Consider the following 23,019-nt stretch of genomic DNA (forward strand, 5'->3'; position numbering starts at 1 on the left):
AATATGGTTAGGGCTTGGAAGCACAGACAACAGCTGGAAATTTTTCATTGTCATCTACCATAGCGAGCTGTCCCAGAATTTATTTGTTTAACTGCTTGCCTGGGGTGAATATTTTGACCCACTCCAGCAAAATATATTGGCTGTGCAATTCTATGCATATTTACATGAAGTTAAGTCCCACTGTGTACAGTGAGACCTAGTCCCAGGTAAGTGTGTATAAGATTGCAGCTTAAGTGATGGATATGGGGGGGGGGATTCCTAATTTCACATACACACTGCTGGGGGCTCAGCTGGTGATGACCTACCAGGAAAGAGATCTTGGCGTTGTGGGAGACAGCCGAATGAAATGCTGACGCTGTGTGTGACAGCTGTGAAAAGGTTGAATTCCATGCTAAGGATCATTGGAAAAGGAATCAAAACTGCCAATATCATAACTCCTTTTCCAAGTAAGGTTGGGAAAGATTTCTGTCTGAAACCCTGGAGAGCTGCTGCTAGTCAGTGTGCAGACAATATTGAGTGAGATGGACCAGTGGCCTGAAGTGGTATAAGGCAGTTCCCCATCTTTGGGGCATTTGAACTTAGAGGGGGGAAGATGAGTGAGAGAGGACATGATAGAGTTTTGCAAAACTACACGTGATGTGGAGAGAGTGGTGCTTTTCTCCTCTCCAGGTATCTGGGGTCATCCAATGAAACTGATCAGTTGAAAATTCAGAGCAGACACTTTAAATACTTCTTTTACACACTGTATAGTTAAATTGTGGAATTTGCTGCCAAAGGGTGTGTCAAGCACCTCCACTTTAGACGGCTTCAAATAAAAGATGGAGGTTAAGGATATCACTGGCTACTGACCATAGTAGCTATAGGCAACATCTAGGATTGGAGACAGCATACCTGCACGACAGCAGAATAATGTTTCTGGACCACAGCAGGAGAACACTACTGCCCTCATGCCCTGCTCTTGGATTTTCTATGCCTGCCCACTATGCAAAAACAGGATGCTGGACTAGATAAGCCTTTGATCTGATCCAGCGGGGCTCTTGTATTAACATTACCCACACCAACAAAACCCTTGTAAAACATTAACCTCAGGGACGTTTCTTCTCAGTTGAACATGGAGAATGTTGAACACATTCAGGTTCTGGGCACACCAAATCTCCAGTCTGTTTTGCTTGCAAAACTCATACAATCAGATGGTGAAAGGAGACATCTTTAATTCAACTTTCCTACAAATAAACATCTCATATATGTCCCTTCAAAAAAGAAGAGAAGAGAGACCCAGTCACTGATCACTAGAAGGATACATACAGTGAGCATTCATATTAAATGGGGCCCTTTGTCTATCCAATTACTCCCCCACCCCAATTTTCTCCAGTTGTTACTTGTGTAGCCTTTTCTTTTCTTTTCTTTTTTGAAGGGTCTCTTCTTTCATCATAAAACGTTCCTTGTATAAAAACCTTATATATACACATATGGATGGATGCATTATCCAATGCAATTGTTGTGCCAAACTCGGAGAAGTGCCACCTTAGTTGTCAAGTTTCTAGAATTCGAACAGTTGTCTCTTGAACAGCTGCATTTGTGTAAGCCGGGAGGGCAGGTGGCCTGTGCTAGTCACTTGCCACTCATCACTATGCTGAAGACTGAAAGGTCTCTCCATTTAAAAAAAAGGAAAAAAAATCCCAAACGTGCCTAGGAGTTTAGAATTCCTTTCTTTGTTTCTACAGTGGAAAGGACAACAATCCCATTTACAACGTCTGAATATCTTCTCATGCTGCTTTGAAAAAGGACTGTGGAGGTGTTTTTGTTTTTTAAAAAATGTCAGTCAAAAAGAAAAGTCCATGCCATTGTGCCAGCAGCAAACACTTTTTGCTTCCTAAAGTCAGCAATTTCAAAGTCCTTCTTTGTTCATCTTGATTCTTTAGAATGGCCTGGCCACTGTTCATGGATGAGGGTGCCCAACCCCATCATCACCCCATCACCATCTTAGGTTCTGTTGGTTGAAAGTTGAAGTCTAAGCAGCTTTTAACTCCCACTGAATTGCCCGTGTTCTTGTCCTTGTAATGTGACACGAGATACTGAAAGATGGAGGGGGACAAAGAAGATGGAGTTGTGGGGTGGTTGGGAACGCTTTAGAATCAGCAGTTCAGCTCAGGAGGGATCCACCACAGAAGGAATAACGGCGAGCTGTAAACCAAGATCAGAAGCTGTTACAAATCGACTCGATTCAGCTCTGTCACCACCAGTCCTACTTAGGCAGAGATCTGACTAGAGGGGAAGAAGAAAAGGTGGAAGGGCAGGTCTAAAACCAATAGAGGTCCTTGCTTTTATCCTGAGGCTGTAAACCTGAGAACAGAAAAAAGAGAGAGAGAAAGAGAAAGAGAAAATGGAAATAAAATAAAACAGAAAAGGGGGAGGAGTATAAATATATAAGGATGGGGCAGGGGTGGGAAAAGACAACCACCACCATTTTCTTGAAAGGTAGGTAACCTATCTAAATGCATAGCAATGCACTCTCGAAATAAAAGGAAAACCCAAGTTCAAATGGATAGCTTCACAAGAGAATTTAGGGAATCCTGGTGGAAATCCGGTTTTGGCACTGTCCCTCACCTTTAGTTCCACATCTGTAAAAATGGGCACTTGGAATTGAATCAAACATTTTCTAAACAGAGAGGTGACTTGACTATATACTAGGCATTAACAATGGGTTGCCATGATGAGCCCTCACAAACACAAAGAGCTCACCCTACAGGCTTATTAAGAGGATGGTGACAATTTAGAAAATTATACTATAGAGCTCAAGGACAGGAGCAACTCCATAAAAAGACACATTAGGGGAGCAGGGGGAAGTGGGAAACATTTGGAGGGGGAGCACCTGGACCCATTGTTGCTACCCCTTGGAGTCATCCCTGCTTGGGGAATAAATGCAATAGAGACTCACAAGAGATGTGACCAGTTTTATTTACAACTAGGCCCCTACAGGGATAATTGGTTTCACCCTTAGTCTTTTGAATTGTAGAATCCAGAATTCTTTCCTTAGAGAGGGAAAGAAAGAGAGAGAGAGACAAACACAGAGAAAGAGAGAGAGAGATGTTACCTAAGTTTGCACACCCACTAAACTAAAAATAAAAATAGTAATATCTGTATTTCATGGAAAACACATAGCAGACATCTCCTCTAACAAGGAAACATTTTCTATCAAGAATTTGATAAAAACTGAAAGTTTCTTGAGGAAAGGTTATGTTCATTTTGTGAACATACTCCCTAAGATAGTCGTGGATAACTTTTGAACACCGAGGGCTGAATAATAAGTTGCATCAAGGAATACTTGAACTTGGGCTCTCTGGTGTGTTTCCTAATGTCACAATCATATTACCTATTTTTCTCAGTTTGCCTGTATCAGTGGCTTCAAGTGAGCCCACCTATGATGTGTTGAAGCAGAACTATCACCATTCAGCTATGGGGCAAGAGTGTTTGCATGGATACGCTACACTTAATATCACTGCACGAAAGCTAGATTTTTCTTCTTGATAATTACAGCATTTTTTATTATTTTTTTGCAGAAAGGCAAGAAAAGCACCTGTTAAGTTTAGAAATAAATAACTCACTTTTATGTCTCACTCTGTTTCTGTTTGGTGCCTTAATTTGTTTTCATTTGTTTTCATTTCATGCGTCGTCATTTAAATTTTTTTATTATGGCTAAGGACCGCAAAAGCTGGAAGTGGCCCCTGCCTCTCTGGACCTCTGAGAAGGGCTGAGGGCAGGAATTGTATTCTATTGCTGTTCATTTTGTTATTTGCATTTATTTGGGGTAGAGCAAGGGGACCTTAGTGATGATGAACACACACACACACACACACTATTCAGGATGTGAGAAAAGGGTGGATGGACAGAAACAGAAAGCTACACCTGCCAGGCCTTACCTGTGTCCACATTGAGGCCTAAACTCTGTGCCATTTCCCCTGCAGGACTGGTGAAAGGTGCTGGCGTTGTCCACGCTGAAGTGGCAGGCTCACTCTTGCCCAGCTCGCACGGAGGGCTGACGGGCGTGGGCACTGAGGCGGGCGTGAGGCGGTGGGGGCGCACGGAAGCGGCGGGCACCAGCAGGGAGCCATAGCGAGGGTCAAAGTGAGGGCCGTAGACCTCGTGCACAGCGGTGGGTCGAGGGTAGGCTGAGCTCTGTGTTCCAATGTAAGGGTGGTGGTGATGGTGGTGATGGGCAGGGTGCCAGGGCTCCGGGGGCCCCTGGTGGAGGTGACTGTGCAGTGAGCCTGGAGAGTAAGGGTCCGCTGTGGCAAAGGGCAGTTCGCTGTGGGCAGTGGCTGACAGTGGGCTGCCCAGGGACGCAGGCACTGAAGAGGGTTGGTACGTGCTGTTCCAGAAGGAAGGCGGGAAGCTGCGTTGGCTCATGGGGAATGATCCATCTGAACAAAGGAAGGTGGAGAAGCCTCATCAGAAAGGTGTGATGTCCATCCATTCCGTTAACCACAAGGACTCCTACTGATAATGCACGTGTTTTCTAGATAAGCATCCTTCCTGTAACCTGTTTCCAAGGCAAATTGTTTCGCCAAAAGGGTCTTCAGATTAGCCCCTCTCCTGGACTTTCACCCTGGCCATCAACCTCTTTTTCTGATTCACATCAAGAATAGAAGGGTGCTCTCCAAAAAAAGAGTCCCTTGAATTATAAAGGCCAATGCCATTTTTACCAGTGATGCTTTAAATAGGCAATTTCAATTGGTCAGCTGTAACCATGACTAAGGGCTCATCCTTTTGCTCTACACTTTCTAGGAACAGGTCCTCATTTTAAAGCTCTGTGTTCAAGTGCTCCCTCCTTCCACTACTTACCTCGGGGAAACCTGCTCTTTAATGCTTAATTAGGACAAACAGCAATTCAGGTTTTCTGTGGATTGCTGTTTGGTCCAATTCAGCGGTAAAGAACATGTTTTTGTGGGGAAAGTGCTGGGGAGGGAAGCACTAGGACAAGAAGCTTTAAAGCATGGACCTGTGTCTAGAAACGTGGCACAAAAGGAAGTCTGGATGAGCTTCCAGATGACCTGATTAACCAGCATTCAACCTGATTTGTTTGTGGAGAGATTAGGCCACATCAGCTGCTTGATGAGCATTTGCCTTGACTTTTCTGTGGTAAGATTGGATGATGTTGCATCAAGCCACTGTTATCCCACAGAGTGCATTCCCCTGCCCATTTCCTTATTGTAAAAAGTTGGATATTGCGGGGAAGTGGGTTTGTTTCACAAAAGCTCAGAATCAGCTTTAATTGCACAACCTGAATTTGCTGCTATGTGATTGAAAGTCTTAAGTTTAGATGGAACCCTAAAGTTCATTTTTACCCTTGCATCATGTAAAGCCTCTGTCAAAATACAAAATAAGCACTAAAATCCAACCAAGACCCTAGAAGCACGTTAAAAACTAACCAATTTATTATGGCAAAAGTTTGTGTGGATCTTAGTCCATGTTGTCAGGTACATGAAATGCAGTTCTATTTGGCAGATACACATAGGAGTAAAGGGATGGGGAGAGTAAAGTTTGGCATTAAATTGCAGTGAAATGCAAGACGCAAGCTGACAATCTACTGATTTAGTTAGTCATCATGTCCATTGATCTCAGTGGGTCTACACCGATGAGGACTGAGGATGGATACATCCCATTTTCTGTGGCAATTTATTCAGAACTGAAATGGAATGATCCTAGCTTGCTTTTTATGTTTCATTGTCACTTAACTCCATCCTTTACATCCATGTATACCGTATATCTTTATTGAAATTGGCTGAATTGTAACATGAATTTACTTTTGTATTTTGTCCAGCATTAAGAAGATTGGTTGAATAATATGACATGAGCACAGATGAGTTGTTTGGTGTCTTGTGTCAAAAGGAAATATATTCTGCACTTTCCTAACTAAAAAGTATTATTGGCATCTTTCAAAAAATAAAATAAAAATGTCTCTAGTCCTCCAGAAACTTAGCTCCACCCTGGTGAATCTTTTTAAAGAGAGAGTGCACTGAATGAGCCAGATGAACCCTGAACCCTTGATTCCAGAAGAGATCCACACTGTGAGCAACCCATGATTCTCAAGAGCTCATAAGCAATTTGATTCCCACGGAGCAACAGACAATCTCAGCTGTCAATGAACCTTGAGGCAGATAACAGAACCCTAACAACATCTGATCTCAAGAGATTATCCTTGGGATTATTCTCACAGAATCCCATAGTGATAAAATCTAAATTACACTCTACACACACTTTTTTTTAATGTGTTAAGTATACCATTGGTGGGGGGCCGCATCTCATGCAGCCACCACAAGGATCCCATCAGGTTGCAGGATACAGTAATCACTTGCTTTAACCAAGGACACCTTGCGAGCTTCATGAGTAAGCGGGGGTTTATATTTCTCATGACCAAGTCTCAAAATGGAAGATCTGCATTCACAGTAAGGTCATGAGGGAGCTTGCAGATCTCTCTCAAATAATGCCCTTGCAACTTAACTATGCTTCATTATAGGCATGGTTCTCACTTATCTTATTTTTAAACAGGGCGGGAAGACGCTTTGCGCCTGCGATCCTGCGCGCGCTTCCTCGGAAGCAAGCCCCGTGGAAATGTTTCTGAAGAAGCATGGCTAAGATCAGGCTGCAGCTCGAGACAACGGCATCCTGTGTGTATCCAAAACAACCCTTAGTGGCTCCTCGGGCGTTCAAATCGCGACCAAAGCAATCGCTGATCAGAGCAAGTGCTTTCCTACCAGGGCTACCCTGCAAAATATTCGAGTACGCGGGAAAGTCGCGGAACTTCTTTAAGAACAAATGTACATCGGATCGTGTCCCTTAGCTGCTGGCTTCCAGCAGAATTATGAGTGTCTGGGGCCGAGGTGACACCCTGCGTCCTGTAAGCCCCTATTTTTGGAGCGCTGCTGCAGTCCCACGGAAGCGCCTTTTAGAGTCACAGAGTCTGCCATGGACTCCTTTCTCTCTGTCAGCCCTTCTAGTCGCCAGGAGGCATTTGAGTAGGGATCGGGGCCGAGCGGAAAGGATTAAATTGCCCCTGGGATTGGGTTCCCAGGTGGTGTTGGACTACAACTCCCATCATACCTTGGCCACCGGTCCTTCTAACTAGGGATGATGGGAGTTGTAGTCCAGCAACAGCATGGGACCCAAGCTGGACTTAATGGTGGTGGAGCTCTTCCAGAGGGTAACCTGTCTATCACTTCGCTAAGCTTACTTCCCCCCAAGTGGGGAAAGCAGACCTGCTGCGTCCGCGGACCCGCCTACGCATTCCGCTGACCGGGACCCCTTGCTGGATCTCTGCGCCGAAGTCTTGCCCTGGACCGCACCGCTGCTCCCCACAAGGCTAAGGTTCGAGATTTTGCAAGTTTTCCAAGGGTGATTTCTGTCCCAGTTTTTGCGCATTGCTGAAGGGCGATGCAGAAGCGCACTAAAGAAACGAATTTGCACTTCCAATCTGGAAAACCCAGGGGCTTGCTCGAACAAAGTGGGGTGGGAGCATGAGACTCTCGGGATCGTGAGCCCCACGTTGGGCAAAAGATTCATACATTGCAGGGGGTGGACTAGACGACCCTTGTGGTCTCTTTCAACTCTACAGCTCCTTTATGATTCTAACTAGCCGGGGAAAGAGAAGTTGGACCCCAGTGGAAGCATGTTTACTTCGAGAGAGTGATGCCTGCAAAGAATGGCTACTCGGAAGTAATTCAGTGAGGGTCGCTCTCAGGTATGGGGCTGCGGCCTGACTTTGGGACTTCTGCCTAAACGTCTCTGGAATGATGATGTCCGCGTTTAGACAAATATTGCTGAATTTCGAGATTTCTTCTTCTCAGCAGCTTGTTTTCTGGCTGCTGTGACTGTGCTTTGATATCCAAGTGTGCCATACATGGACATAGCCAGGATTTTTATCAGGGGGGCAGGCTTTTGTTAGGGGGGGGCAGAACTTCAGGTTTATATTGATTGGGGGGTAGCTGCCCCCCCCAGGCTACGCCCATGGTGTCATACTCCGTATTGATTTTTGGAGAGCATCACCCAGCATATCCAGAAATACCCCAGCCATCTCTTTCTTCACTAGAAAATGCCATATACTGCGGTGCAGTATTTCAGAATACAGGCAGATTTTTTTTTTAAATAAAAGAAAAAGAAAAAAGGTGATGGTAGTTGAGAATTAATTGCCAATTTTAAAGATTTGCCTCTTTCTAAAAAGAAAGCAATTAGTTATCACACTAATTAGTAATAACTAAGATAGCACTTAGTTATTACTGTTCATTACCCTGTCCGCTTATAAAAATGATTAAAAACCCAGTAAGATCCATGAATCGAGAGTGAATGCGTGTTCTAAAACCCAACTTTTTCTCTCTCCCAGAAGTCGTTGCTTGGCATCATCCGGCCTAGCCAAAAAAACCAAAAAGGTGGAAAAAGGCGAGGGGGGGGCATTATCCATATTAAACAAAACACCTTGGAATCGAATGGAGAGGGAATGAGACCCCCAGTCTGTGACTCCGGCTTGTTAAGTACTTGAATGTAAGGGGCCTGTCCTAAGCGCACATATTATGGGGGTACCTTTCATTGCTGAACAATTCCTTCAGAGTGAATGTACACATAATTGTGCCGTTAGCCCGTGCAATTCTACACTTGCATTTACTCCAGAATTCGATGGCATTTCTCCCCCGGTAAGCTGTGTGCCCCAATTCCAGAGGATTCCAGACAGGAACACCCGCTGCTGCAAAAGCATTCCTACAACTATTTAAAATCACTTACTTTCTATATTTTTGCTTCAGGGTCGCCTTATTTCTACAACGCCAGGAACCAGGACTTAAAAAGTATTGAGTAATATATGGGGGACAAAAAAATTATTTGCTCTCTTCAAGTAGCCTAACAGGTTGGGCGATGAGGCGGCTACATCTTTTTATTCAGAAGTAAATGGTATTGCATCCCATTGAGTTTCCTCTCAAAAGTGTTGTTTGGGGGCTTTTCCTTTGCCTTTATCGGGCAGATTGGATTTTTCGTTTCTTAGAGCCTTGGAAAGAAAACCCCGTTCTTAAATGTGCAATTTGCGTACCTGGAAAACCCCAGCCTCTCCCCCCGCCTTCTGCGTTCGTTGCCGGATTCGTTTCCTTTCCCCATTGAATTAAGACGCTCCTCCCTATCTGCCTCCATGCGTTTCCCCGCGCCCTATGTCCCCTGCCCCAAGTCGGCGGCCATTACGGGGCCGGGGTGTCTGTTGGTTAAAGGGGACGGTGTCTTGCTGCGACCTGTCGCCTCCCGATCGCCCTTTAGAGTGAAGAATATTAATCCCGAAATTAACCAGTCCCATGCAAGATCCCCCTTTAAAAAGGAAAAGTTGGTACTACGATCCTGTCATCTCTCTGCCTGGAAGTAAACCCCCATGGAGTTCAGACGAGCTGCTTCCAGGGTGAAAATAGATAGTTTTGCAAGCTCTCTCTCAATTATATCAATGTTTAATTGGTGTTTTTTTAATGCTTGGTGTCCCCTCCCCATGTTTTGAACTGTTCTTATTTTTATCTGTAAACTGTCTTGAGTCCCTGGTCAGAGGAAAATACGGGGTACTGTATAAATAAATATACTGTATTGTTGTAATAAAAAAAATTAATATATATATATATATATATATATATATATATATATATATATATATATATATATTAATTAATTAAATTCCTTCCAGTAGCAGCTTAGAGACCAACTGAGTTTGTTATTGGTATGAGCTTTCGTGTGCATGCACACTTCTTCAGCTGCTACTGGAAGGATTTTTTTTATTTTGTTTCGACTATGGCAGACCAACACGGCTATCTACCTGTAACTAGTGTTATAATAATATTGCTGATCTGTATGTATTCAGCCCTCGGTGTCCACGTGTCCTCCTGCAATAAGTCTTGTTTTCTCGTGTTCAAGTTGTTTTTTAAAAAACCCAATAACCCCAAAATCACCATCCTCCTCCCGCCCCTGTTCATTTAACAGCTGCTTGATATGCAGGAATTAACAAGCGCCGCTTTTCGCCGCCGAAAGAGAACGGAATCCGCTGCTAATTGCTGCAGCTCAAGCGGCGGCTCACGGCGCTGGCGCGGCCCAAGCCTCCGGCATGCTGGTCTCGCTCGCCCGGGCGCAGACGCCCCAGCTTGTTTCTCCCTTCCCCCAGTTGCGCTCCCCGAGGGGCTGCCGAGATTTTCTTGACAACGGCCTCTTGGGGGCCACAAAGGGCAGGGCAGCCCTCTGCCCTTCTCGGCCCGGCAGCTGCTCCAGGGAGACCTTGCTGGGCCATTTGTTTTGTCTTTCTGAAATTCCGGCAGCTGAGCTGCCCTCGTCGGGGACTTTTGGAGTTTGGCAGGAAAGGGGGTAAATTCATTTCTCCCCTCCCTGTGAAAAGTTTAGCCCTGTAAATTCCAGAAAGTGGAACTTTAATAATGATAATAATAATAATAATAATAATAATGCTGCAAACTTTGGAAATGTACAAAGAGGTAATGTTAAAATTCTAAACTGGATTAAACATGTGTTTTCAAAACTACACACTTTTTGATCTGATATGTGTGAGCAGAAATGTATCAGCCTGGAGAATTTAGTAAGAGAAACATCACCTTTCACAGGCAGCTGCCTTGGATTGAGCTTTTGGTCCAGCTAGATCAGAATCGTCCACAGTGATTGGCAGAGACTCTCAATTCAGACTAGGGACATTTGCAGCCCTACCTGGGGATTTGACCTTCTGCAGGCAAAACAGGTGCTCTACTAGCTACCATTGCACTGCCAGACAGGGTTTAGTTTGCAAGAAGGTTATTGAGATAAATGGGATGCTGGCAACCGGCACTTTTTTAAAAGAAAAAAGAAAATACTTAAAGGCAAATGGAAAGGTTAGATCTAGATTAAATTGAATAAAGCATGGACTGGCATGTCAAAGGTGACACGGCAACTTCAGAAAAAATTGCATGCAAGGAGAGAACCCATCCCAAAACAAATTCCAGTGTGGATGCAACCCTAGCCTGTTTTTCTTTAAAAGTTCTATCTCTCCTATATTCTCTTCTATACAAAATAGAATTCTATAATAGAATTCCCTTCTATTCATATGCATAGAAGTTCATGGACCTACAGGACAATTCAAAATACATCATACACAACCCACCTTTTGCAGTGGAAAAGATTTAGGCTGTAATCCAAGAAGTAAACCTCACTGAACTCAGTGGGGCTTCCTTCTGAGTAGGGTTGCACTGCCAAACAGCACAGAACATGGGGCTCCTGTGCCTTTAAGAGATGTATAGATGAAGGTACTCCAGCAGATGTAGCTATAGGTACCTGGTCCTCCAGTTCCCATTGACCCCCATGGCCAGGGAAGCATCTGGTTTTGCCTCTTTGTATTTTTACCAACTACAGAAGTGCCCTGCAGGATCAAACACAGCCTTCTCGTTCAGCATCTCTCTTCACACAGTGGCTGACCAGATACTTGCTATCAGAAGGCCACAAGCAGAGCACGAAGGCAAAGAGTCCCCCCCCCCCCGTAAATAGTTTCAGTGATATATTGTGTCTGAATATGGAGGCTTCATATAGGTTTCACACACTTAACTGTTCAATTAAGATCAATAGGGTTTAGAACCCTATTGACCTGGCCCACGTCCTTTACTCAGAGAATTCAATGCATCTAGTGTTGGGAATCTGATAATATGTTTTTGTGGCTCATTGCTTCCTTCCCCCACTGTTTTGGAAGCAAGGCACAAAAGATGAAATATATGCCCCTCATTGCTTCCAATTAAAGTTTGTTTGTGGATTCTTGCAGGCTGCCATTTATTCATAAATAAGGCCCATTGAGTTGAATGCAGCTTATGTGTCACTAACTCCCAAGTGAGCCTAAAGGATTACAGCCTTGGTGAATGTGACTATTCCTGGATTCATTTATCGGAGTAGCTACTGCAGACCATTAAAGCTGTGATCCACATAAGGCCAAATAAATAATATAGTCTTAGGCTGTGTACACACTTCTGTTTACTATGCATCCACTGTGTTCCCGCTCCTAGTTTGGAAAGTGGTATACCCACGATATTAGCCATATATATCCTGCCATTGCTTATGAAGTACATTGTTTTGATGCATCTCTTCCCCCCTCAAAAAACCCCAGCTTTGATCCAGATTGGAAAAAAGAAGGACCTAGCTGTGTTTTAAGCTGGTACTATGTACACAATCTTTATTGCCTTGGCTTCCTTCCTAATTTCAAAGAGGATAAGATCTTTTATAGGTGATTATAAACAGATATCCCTGGAGAAAATGTGTCAGCCATTATGTTTGCACACATGCGATATAATTCTGCCCCAGCCACTCCACACTTTCCCCACTGCAGACATAGAACTCTGTGGGTTCTGCCAAACACAGGTGGAGCAGCACACCTAGGTTGTACCAAATGCCCCTTGCTTCAAAGCATTAGATCCCATTCAAAGTCTGTATCCAGGTCACTGCTGCTCCCTGAGCTGTCTAGCTTTCAAAAACAACTACCACACCTTACGCTATAGTGGCACAACAGCATGTGCTAATTCTCCCTAGCCCCTTGCGCAGAACTACAGTTCCCTGCTGGGAAGGCACCAGTAGTTAAGCCAGATTCAAGGAGTTTCCTAGTGTGGGCGCAGACAGACCAGGCAGCGGGGGTCCTGCAGGGCCAAGAGGCTTATCAGCTCACCCCTCCAAGAGCTGGAGCTCCTCATGGCAGCCTTTGTGCTGGAGCTGCTGGGCGAGTAGCTGCTGGGCTGGCTGAGGGCTCGGCTGAAGTGCTCGTCCACCACAGCACTGATGTCCCCTTGGAAATAGGTGAACAAGACGCATCTGGAATTGATGACTTCGGCCTCCGGGGGGCGCTCTTTCTCCGGGCTGCACTCTTCCTCTTTGATGCTGGCAGGGGCAGTGTGGCTGGAGAAGGAGCTGCTGGCACTGCTGCCGCTTGTGCTGGCGCTCTCCGTGGCTTCCTGCATCTTCGAGTAAAAGGCTAGTTTCTGTGGAAGAGAGCAAAAGGCAATCAAGGTCCGTGCACACATGCCTGCCTATCGCAAATGTGCCAATGGCTCCCCTGCCAAACAGTTGCATTTCAAGGGCAATGAGGCAGCAGGAAAGGTCTGCCTCTCAACCCCAGTTTTTGTGTATAAATAAATGAAATGCAACAATCCCAAGTCTTTTCTACAAACCCACCCATGTAGGAGCCCCTCTCTGTGCATCAGAAGGGAATGAGGTCTAGGAGGAAAGCATGCATACATTGACTGATAGACATACATAACTTTAAAAAATGTGTGTAATGAAATTCAGAGCCAGTGTGGTGTAGTGCTTAGAGGGTTGGACTAGGACTTGAGAGACCAGGGCTCAAATCTCCACTCAGCCATGAAGCTCCCTGAGCCAGTCACAGTCTCTTAGATGCTAATCTACCTCACAGGGTTCTTGGGAGAAGAATACAGTGGTACCTCAGGTTAAGTACTTAATTCGTTCCGGAGGTCCGTTCTTAACCTGAAATTGTTCTTAAACTGAAGCACCACTTTAGCTAATGGGGCCTCCCACTGCCGCCGCGCTGCCGGAGCACAATTTCTGTTCTCATCCTGAAGCAAAGTTCTTAACCCGAGGTAATATTTCTGGGTTAGCAGATTCTGTAACCTGAAGCATATGTAACCTGAAGTGTATGTAACCCAGGTACTACTGTATTGAGAAAGAGAGAACCATGCACGCCATAACAAACAAACAAATACAATTAAGCACTCTGATCAATGACTGGTGGTATGATTTATTGTTATCCCAGACTGAAAGTTTCTTTGGCTACAAAAACTCGCATTGCGACTGCTTTGCCAAAGGGCTGCTGGGCTATTTAAAAAAATAAAAAAAGCTGGGGATGGGAGGGGAGGCCAACACTCTACACGTCTGAACTGTCTGCCGGCGTCTGACCTACTCTGGCTCTTTTATAGGCTCAGGTGGAGGCCTGGTGAAGAAGGGCTGGGTAGAAGGGACATGTGAACACAACACTCAAAATGCACGGATTCCTGCGAAGGCAAGCTTTGCCTTTCAGCAGTGGGGAGATTTGGGACACTGTGGTTTGCGCCTCAGTCAGGTTTTACAATCTCCCGATCCACAAACCTTTCAGGCAAGAGAATTTGGAAGGGCTTTGCTCCAACGGTTCTGGCTGAAGGAGCTGCTGGATCGCAGCAAGCTGCCCCGTCTTTTTCTCTGGAGGGAAAAAGCTCTCTCTTCCTACTCAAAGCGTACACTTTGAATCGAAGCAAACTGACCCAGTTCCCTGGGCTTGGAGGGCTGCGGCCAGCGGAGAGGAGCAAGAAGCAACGCGCTTCTGGTTTCTCTGTTTGGCTAGCGCGCTTCGCTCGCAGCTCGCAGCACTCAGCGCCGGCGGAAAATTTGGCGACGTGCCTGGCTAGTGGAGGCCGACGCGCCGCGGACAGAAGTAAAGGCACCGCTCCTGCTCGCTCCGATCCGTATTTTTCAAGAGGAGCGGGGAAACAAAAGCAAGACCCGGGTGGAAATGAACCAGGCAACGGCCGACGTCCGCAGGCAGGAGAGAAGACGTCCGCGGCATCCCGCTTCCAAACTAGCCCGAGACAGCTGGAGCAGGCGGATAATTCCATTTCTTCTTAAAGATAAGAGGTGACACCAAGTGTCCAAAATGAAGGGAAAACACCAGGAGGAATCGTAAAATAAAAAAACAACAACCACAAACTACCTCGCGCATGAAAGCGCTGCGCTTTAACAATGTCCGAAGGGGACACAATGCGGATCGAAATCCAGAAGATGTTCGTGTACTTTGGTTTCTTAATTATGCCAACAGCAAAAAGCCCTGTTGGTGCTAAGAGACCGGAATGGCAGGCCAGAGATCGCCCTGAACCTGGTTATTCGCGTGAAATTACTCTCAGTGAAGGGTCCCTGGAGCGCCAACCCTTTCAAAACCAAAAGAAGGAAAACTAAAAGCTGATAAGACTATTTTCTGAGTTTAGTTCTAGTAGGATCAAGAGGCGGCGGGAAAGCCACGCAACTGGCAGGACTCGAACTAGGTTTGGGAAGAACAGCGCCCGCTTGGCACGGGGGGAGAGAGAGAGAGAGGCATTTCCGACGGGACCAGATTATTTTTCACTGGGTTCTTTGAGAGAGAGAGATCTCGAAGGCCTGCTAAATGTTCTCCACGTTTGCTTTGCCGCGGTTAGCGTGTCTGCAGCAGCTGCTGCTGTTGCTGCCGCCTCCGTCAAGGGCCATCAAAATGCAAAATGAATAATTGGATTCGGACACAGCGCAAAAGTCCTGGAGGGAGAGTAAGACGACGTTGGAGGGGGCGGGAGGCGAAGCGGCCAAGCTCGCCGCTCTCTAGATTTCTGCGATTTAATTATGCTACGACGTGGCCATCTCAGGAGCAGAGCGGCTTTAAAAGGGCGATAGACGCATTCGCGGAGCAGTCAGTGAGTGGCTACTGGCCACAAGGGCTACTTGCACGGCCAGAGGTCTGTTGTGCCTGCGAATAATACGAGTCTTGGTGGGGGGACGGGGACAGCAGGAGGAGGGAAGGATTCCTGCCCTCCTGGCCTGCTTGGGGCCTTCGCAGAGGATCTGCTTGGGCACGGTGCGACATAGGGCGGTGGGCCGGATCCAGCAGGACTCTCCTTATGATGGAGCGATTTGGGAGCGTATTCTGACCTACGCCTGCCTCAGTCCCTGCGCTGACCGGCCTCCCACTCCAAGCAGCAGATATTGGAGGGAGGAACCGGCACCCAGAAAGCCCATCAAATTATTTTTCATTCGCTCCATTTTCACCACCACGGAGGGCCCTGAGAGCGGCATCTCCCGCTCCTCACTCAGCCGAAAGACTGACAAACCAAACGGGACTCGTATTCTTCCCCTGCTGAGTGACCTTCCCATTTCCTCGAGCTGCACCTCCTCGCGTGGAATGCACAATTGTAAGGTCCTCGGGGCAGGAAGCTTTCCTTCTCTTTGCTTCGTTACTGTGGCAAAGCATCGGGCGTACTGGCTTGGACAAGCCACTCCGGTCAGTGTCCCCAGATGGGTCATCAGAAATGTCCCATGTTTAATACAGTCTCAGGGAAAGAAAATTAGGTACCGCGATCTCCAAATCCTACTAATAATCATCAAGGGGCTTCAGAAGCCAGGTGCCACCACAGCACGGAGTCGGCAAAGGGAACTGGGTCCTTTCTCAAGGGACCCTATTCTGACCGGCCTTGCAGAACTATCTGAGAAAGAGCCTGACAAATTACAAATTACGAATTGCAAGCATTATTCTCCGTACCTCGGTGGGAAGAGGAAAAAATAGCGAGGGCCACGCTTGGGACGTTATCGCGGAAGGAAGAAGGCAACTCGTGGAACTATTATCTGACATTCATTCGTTTTATGGAGGAACCTGAATGAACGTTGCAGACGTTCCTAAGGATTTCAAAGTGAACTAAATTGACTTAGCCGCCGGCTGCGTCCTACAGAGCCTAACTTCGCGTTATCAACCACATTTATTTGGAAGCAAACGCCTAGGATTGTTGGGCCTCTTCCGTTTAAGACGGTCATGAAATACAGAAAGAGTGTCGGACTGAATGTCGCCTGCTATCTCTTCCTTTAATGCTGCGTTTCAGTTTTCCTTGCAAACGGAATTTCTATTCCGCCCGACACAATGAAACAATTTTGAATTTCTTTTGCTGTGCAAGATGGGCTTTATATGGAAGGCAGTATTTCCGCATTTTGTCCCCCCCCCCCCACTTAATGATATATTATTTTTATCTGAACTCTTCAAGAACCAAAATTTATTTCTAGCAAAACAAACAACCCCCCCCAAAACAACAACAACAATCCACTCACATTCGTTAAAGAGGCACGTTAGCTACCGACGCAATACAATTCAGATCGCCTTGATTCGAAGAAGGTTGCTCTAGCGACGGAAATGAAAACAAATTGCTTCTCTTATTTGGAACAACGAACCGAGAGGCAAGTGAAGGCGCCGGTCTCGGATATATCGCCGAGCCTTTTGCATGCAAACGAACAGGGCTGAAACATTTTGCTACTTCCGAGTCCAGAGTTCTGAACTTTCTTACAAAAAGCTGCAGAACGCGTCCCGCCTGCTTAGCTTAGGAAATTAACCGAAAAAAATATAAAAGCTCACTGAAAATTGCAATGGCCAGAGAGAACGAAATTTTTAGAAACCTATTCTGACAAGTTTCTAAAAATAAAATAATCATTTGGGATAGTTTGCATTTATACAACGTATTCCGAGTCCAAAGCAATCCACGCTGTTAGCTTACGACATCCTCGCAAGGAAGGCCAGCGTTACTGCACATACGGTTGCGAAGAACGAGGTAAAAATGGCATTCCGAAAGCCACCCCTGGAATTAGTGGCTGAACTATTGTTCCAACTCCTGTTACAATCTCATTAACACTTCTAACCATTACAGTCGTTCTCCCATTCCTGAAAACAAGTTTAAATACCATTGATGTCCATGGGTAATATATTTTTAAGTCCAACTGGCGCGCAGGCTGAGCTCGCCGAGAAACATCCCCACCCGCCATCCCGAGAGCACTTCGTATTCCGAACATGAAGACGTTTGCAAAGAAACTCAAAATAAAATCACCACAAGCCTGACTAAAACGGAACCATTCGCTAATTCAATTCCCCCAGAAGTCGAGGGGACCGCGGTCCATTTGCGTTTCAGCCCAAGAATTTTCTGACGGTAAGAGCTGTTCGACAGTGGAACGGGCTGCCACGAGAGGTGGTGGATTCTCCTTCACTGGAAAGGATTTAAGCAGAGGTTGGATGGCCACCTGTCATGTATGACCTAAACTGAGATTCCTGCACTGCAAGGGGTTGGACTAGATGACCCTGGCGCTCCATTGAGACTCTCAACTCTACAGTTCTATTATTCATCCAGGGAATACGAGTGGGGCGGGAAACAGAGCGATACAAGAAGTTGAGCCCCAGGATTCCCTTAACCTCCCTGCCCCCCCCCCCCCCAGATTCCTCCGGCTGCGCTCATAAGTCACCCCTGACGCATTATTGTGCCAAGCTCGAGATAGAATCCTAGAATCATAGAACTGGAGGGAACCCCGAGGATCATCTAGTCCACCCCTGCAATGCAGGACTCTTTGGGCCAACGTGGGGCTCGAATTCACGAGCCTGACATTAAGAGTCTCATGGTCTACCAACTGAGCCATGCCAGGGTATATGCCAGGCCAGCGGCACCTCCTGGACGGTGCCTGGGGCTTCCCCACCCCCCCGGCGACCTACCTGGTGGTAAGGGCTATAGGCGGCTGCGAAGTACGGCTGGGGAGGACCATAGACTTGGTACATCACATCCAGGCAGCTCATGGCGAAAGGCAGCCGCGACTCCGGCAGTGGAGCGTCAATTCTGGCCCGGCGGCTGCATAGGGGGTTTTTCCGATCGGGCCGCCCGCCCCTCGAGCAAGGAAGGGGCGGGGAAGGAAGCTCGCGGGAGGAAGGGAGCCTGGCCCTGCCCCGCCGCTGTCAGCCAGCGCCGCGCCAGTCCACGCGCCCACGAGGAACAGGCGCGGCGGGCGCCAGCCGGGAAGCATTTAAACCGCACGCGCGGCGTCAGGCGGGGGCGGGGCGGCTGCGGGCCAATGGGGAAGCGCCCAGCGCGCACGCGCGCCCCTCTGCCCGGTTGCTCTGTGACAGGCCTCCCTCGCGCCGCCGCCGCCGCCGCTGCCAGGACAGACGTCGCGCCTTTTCCTGTGCCCCACTCCCAACCTGGTGCGTTCGGAGCCCATCGCCAGAGCAACGGTAGTTCCCGCCCCTCCGTGCACGTGCTTTGCATTGTGTGTGCGGTGGGGGGGAATCCAGGGGATGCTGCAGGCAAGCAGGTAATATAGGCAGGAAGAAGGGCGATTGATGCCGCGGAGGAAAAACTGGTCCAAATGTTGTTTGTTTCTTCAAACCGAAAGGTCCACAGAGCGCATCACGTGCAGTCAAAGCAGGCAGTCCCTAACTTGCAATCTAAAAAAGTAATAAGAAAAAAACAACAACGCATATATAAAAGCAGAGTATGAGGAGGGAATGCGGCCAGGACGCGGGAATCGATTAATAGAACTCTGCAATTCTGATTCTTTAAGCTGCATGTACTAGAGCAGAGTATTTGAGAGAAAGCAACGAACACAAGCTGAATATCTGGAGGATTCCGTTCAGCGGCAAGATTTTGCCTCCTGGGGGGAATATTGCTTCCTTCCACACCACATCTCTGCTGTGGCCAAGACTCATTCATTATGTTGTTGTTGTTTAGTCTTGTCCAACTCTTCGTGACCCCATGGACCAGAGCACGCCAGGCACTCCTGTCTTCCACTGCCTCCTGCAGTTTGGTCAAACTCATGTTGGTAGCTTCAAGAACACTGTCCAACCATCTTGTCCTCTGTCATCCCCTCAGTGGCGTAGCGTGGGTTGTCAGCACCCGGGGCAAGGCAAGTAATTTGCACCCCCTAACCCGTGGATTTGTGCCGCCTAACCCGTGGATTTGCGCTCCCTAACCCTAACCCCCAGATGTTGCGGCCGGCCCCCCCTGCACCCCCCACGCTATGCCACTGCGTCCCCTTCTTCTTGTGCCCAGGGCAGTGAATAGCTGCTACTTCTGCTTGCCATCTGCCCCAGGTGGGTGAGCGAGCAGCAACTTGCTGCTAGGAGTAGCAGCAGACACTGTGTGTGTGTGTGTGAGAGAGAGAGGTGTACAGGTAGCATCGGGGAGGGATGCTCCTTGTTAGGGATGGAGGAGAAATTTAATACGGTATGCATTTAAAGCCAAATCTATCAGATTCACACTTTCTGAAACAGTATTTCTTTATTTAGAGCATTTGCACCTTGCTGTTCAGCCAAAAAGGCTCCCAAAGTGGCTTACATGCTATGAAAACAAGACAGTCCCTACCCACAGACCTACAATCTAACCCCCCCCCACCAAAGCACAGCTATCCCACACAATTTGCACTTATCCAAATTTTGCAATGCAGTTCTCCAGTCAAAAATTTATATGTTTACAAAAATTTATATGTTGTAAGTGTGCTTAAAATGAATATATTAGGGAAAATAACGTACAAAATTGCATTGGATCAGTGAAAATTGCTTGCAAAAATGTGTACATGGGTCAAAACTGCATATGACCATGTGTTCAATAAGAGAAGTTCACACAAAAATGCTGATGTGATGAATTTTCATGACGATTAAAAGAAACAAACTCACAGATTTCTGCAAAATGTGGAGAACGGAACTGGAAAAATTAGAAATGGAAAGAACCAAAATTGACAAAATTCTTCTATCCCTACTCCTTGCAACCAGTGACCCTTGTAGTGGCTGGCAAAGAATAGCAGCCATGACCAGTGATTGCCCTGTCTCTGTAGGCAGCTGTGCTGGCAGCAGCAGCTGGTACTCTTAACAGGCATTGCCACTCACTTGCATGGCCATGACTGGTGATGGCAGCAGCTGCCACCACCTGCCATCTAACTAGGAGGAGGGGGAGGAAAAGGAACAGCTATTCACCTACGAACCCACTGGACTGCATTTTGCCAAGGATACCCCTGACTGACACTGCAGCCAGTGCTGGATTTATGTATAGGCTAAGTAGGCTGAAGCCTAGGGTCTCTTAATCTAAGGGGCCTCGCCAGCCCTTCTGCTCCCCAGCGGGCAGTCTCCCCTCTCCCAAAATTGTAAACCCAAGACTTCATGCAAGGGCAGGGCAACTCAGGCCCAGCAACTATTAGACTCGGCTGGCCAGTGGGGCCCAATTTGAAGCAGTGGGGTGCAACTTGGATTTTTTTTTTGGTAGGGTCCCAGTTCACAGCCAAAGTCTGCAAAATCTTATAGATATAAATAAAATCCATCTAGATTGCCCTGGTGCAGAGGCCCCCTTAGGAGCGGCCCGAGGGGTCCAATTTGGCCCAGTTGCTCTAGTTGCCTTAAGGTCAGCCCTGATGAGACTGTGCAGGGGTTAGACTGACAAGCCCTGCACCTTCTAGGTCCCTGGTATCACCATTCAGAGTACAGACTCAAGGACTTGTTAGGGAAATAAAGGGGGGCACTTACTGGAAATCAGTTTTGTCACCTCTTCCCCCCCAAACTCCCAGACAATGAGCCCAGCCACCTTTTATTCACAGTCGCATAAGCACTACACTGCAGCATGGCCATAAACTTGTACGTTCAACCGCTGAAATATACACCCAATATGTAGCAATGGAGATTTATCGTCTTTTTCCGAGTATAAGACTAGGTCTTTCCCCCTAAAAAATAATGTCAAAAATAAGGGGGCATCTTTTATACCAATAGTGCCAAGGGTGGACTGGCGATTGGTTGTTGCTACAAAAATAGGGGGCGTCTTATAGATGGAAAAAATATGGCATGTTACTGCTTTATGAATGAATATTGTGGGGACTTCCGGTTTGGGTCGCGGACAGCGAGGAAGCTCAGAAAGCCCTTGTTAGGGTTTTCTGAGCAACACGGAGGCTTGGGAGAGTCGCAAAGGCACTGCGCCCCCCAAAAATCTCAAGGGGGAGACCCTTGGGGGATAGGCTGCCCAGCAGCGTGGGAGCGGTTTCGCCGTTTTTTCGGGGGGGTTTTTCTCGGAAGAAACTCGGGGACAACAAGACTGCGAGCGCAAATGGGAGAGCACCGACTCCGTGTTGTGATGCCTCTAGCTTCTGCTGAGAAAGGCGACGAATTTCCACAAATATAAGAATGGATTCCCTAGTGTGTCTTGACCTACTACAATGCAAAAAATTGGAGATTAAACTAGGAGAATTCTGGATGTTTTAAGATTCTTACTGGGAATCTATCCAGCTGAAGGCAGAAAATGGCGCAGGACACAAAGTCGCAGGAATAAGGAAGGAAACATCTGCCTGCCTGCCTGAGTGAGTACAGAACGAAAGTCCACGGCAACAGTGCTAAGGCAAATACATTGTTAAATGCAAAGTAACAAAGAAGATGCCAGATTGAAATTTGCCTTTACCCCCCCCCCCCCGCTTACTTTGTTTCTTTCTCTTTTCTGGGACGCAGTAACCAAAAACTAACCAAACTTAGCGGTTGGGGAGAACTCACGGTGAGTGGTATTAAAGGGACGAAATTCAAAAGGCAGAAGGAACTCTATTACGGATGTTTTGGAATTTGAAATATCGTGAGCTAAAGTAAAGAGGGAATGCAAAGACTTTTAAAGGGAAACTATAACCCCATGTATCTTTTTTTCTCTTCGCTTTTTTGTTCCGGACTAGTTTTTCCTTTCTTGCCTTATTAAGTATTACACTCAACCTTCCTAGAATTTGAGAACAAGATAACATATAAAAGAACTGAGGAGGCTTTTTGGGACCCTGATTTAACCTTTATTTTTTGTGTGAGAACTGCATTCTATTTCGCAGGAATAAAAAACTTGAGAGAAACCAGCTAGAGTTACAAACAGGAATCAATGGTGAAAAAGGTGAAATTTTTGGGGATATGGGTCTCCTCAAAAAATATAAACTTAGTAGAAGATAATTATACAAAGATCTGGAGAGAGATTAAAAAAGATTTAGATATTTGGAGTAGGTTAAAACTCTCCTGGTCAGGAAGAATGGCCGCAATTAAGATGAGTATATTTCCGAGACTGTTGTTTTTATTTCAGAATATCCCGGTGATTAGAGGAATGGCAATTTTTAAGGATTGGCAAAAAACCCTTTCCAAATTTATTTGGCAAGGGAAAAGAGCAAGAATTAAATTTAAACTACTCACAGATCGAAGAGAGAGAGGAGGGTTCGCAGTCCCGAATTTGAAACTATACTATGAAGCCTCGTGCCTTTGCTGGATCAAAGAATGGATTATCTTGAAAAACACAGATTTGTTAGACTTAGAGGGGTTTAACATCAGATTTGGCTGGCACGCATATCTGTGGCACAACAAAGAGAGGGTACATAAAGGCTTCTCTAACCACATCATTAGAGGTTCGCTGCTCGAAGTATGGGACAGAAATAAAAGACTTATTGAAAAAGACACCCCCTGGTGGTTATCACCAATTGACATTTTAA

General features: G+C 46.5%; 1 protein-coding gene across 5 annotated transcripts; it reads right to left on the reverse strand.

Moving 5' to 3' along the window:
* Nucleotides 1-1,795: 1,795 nt before the first annotated feature.
* VGLL2 (vestigial like family member 2) lies at nt 1,796-18,541 on the reverse strand. Of its 5 annotated transcripts, none has more exons than XR_013837371.1 (5): nt 18,263-18,541; nt 12,689-12,998; nt 3,921-4,421; nt 2,939-3,032; nt 1,796-2,343 (listed from the first exon to the last, which is right to left on the reverse strand). XR_013837371.1 is itself a non-coding variant. In XM_079970816.1 (5 exons), exons 1-4 carry the CDS (start codon nt 18,341-18,343, stop codon nt 2,998-3,000), a joined length of 927 nt encoding a protein of 308 aa, XP_079826942.1. In that variant the 5' UTR covers nt 18,344-18,541; the 3' UTR covers nt 1,796-2,184; nt 2,996-2,997. The 5 variants fall into 5 exon arrangements, 4 of the variants coding, with proteins under 4 accessions (XP_079826942.1, XP_079826941.1, XP_079826940.1 ...); XM_079970816.1 differs by having other exon boundaries at nt 1,796-2,184; nt 2,996-3,032; XM_079970815.1 differs by having other exon boundaries at nt 2,996-3,032.
* Nucleotides 18,542-23,019: the final 4,478 nt, after the last annotated feature.

Source organism: Podarcis cretensis (genome assembly GCF_951804945.1).
Source record: "Podarcis cretensis genome assembly, chromosome: 3".
Lineage (NCBI taxonomy): Eukaryota > Metazoa > Chordata > Lepidosauria > Squamata > Lacertidae > Podarcis > Podarcis cretensis.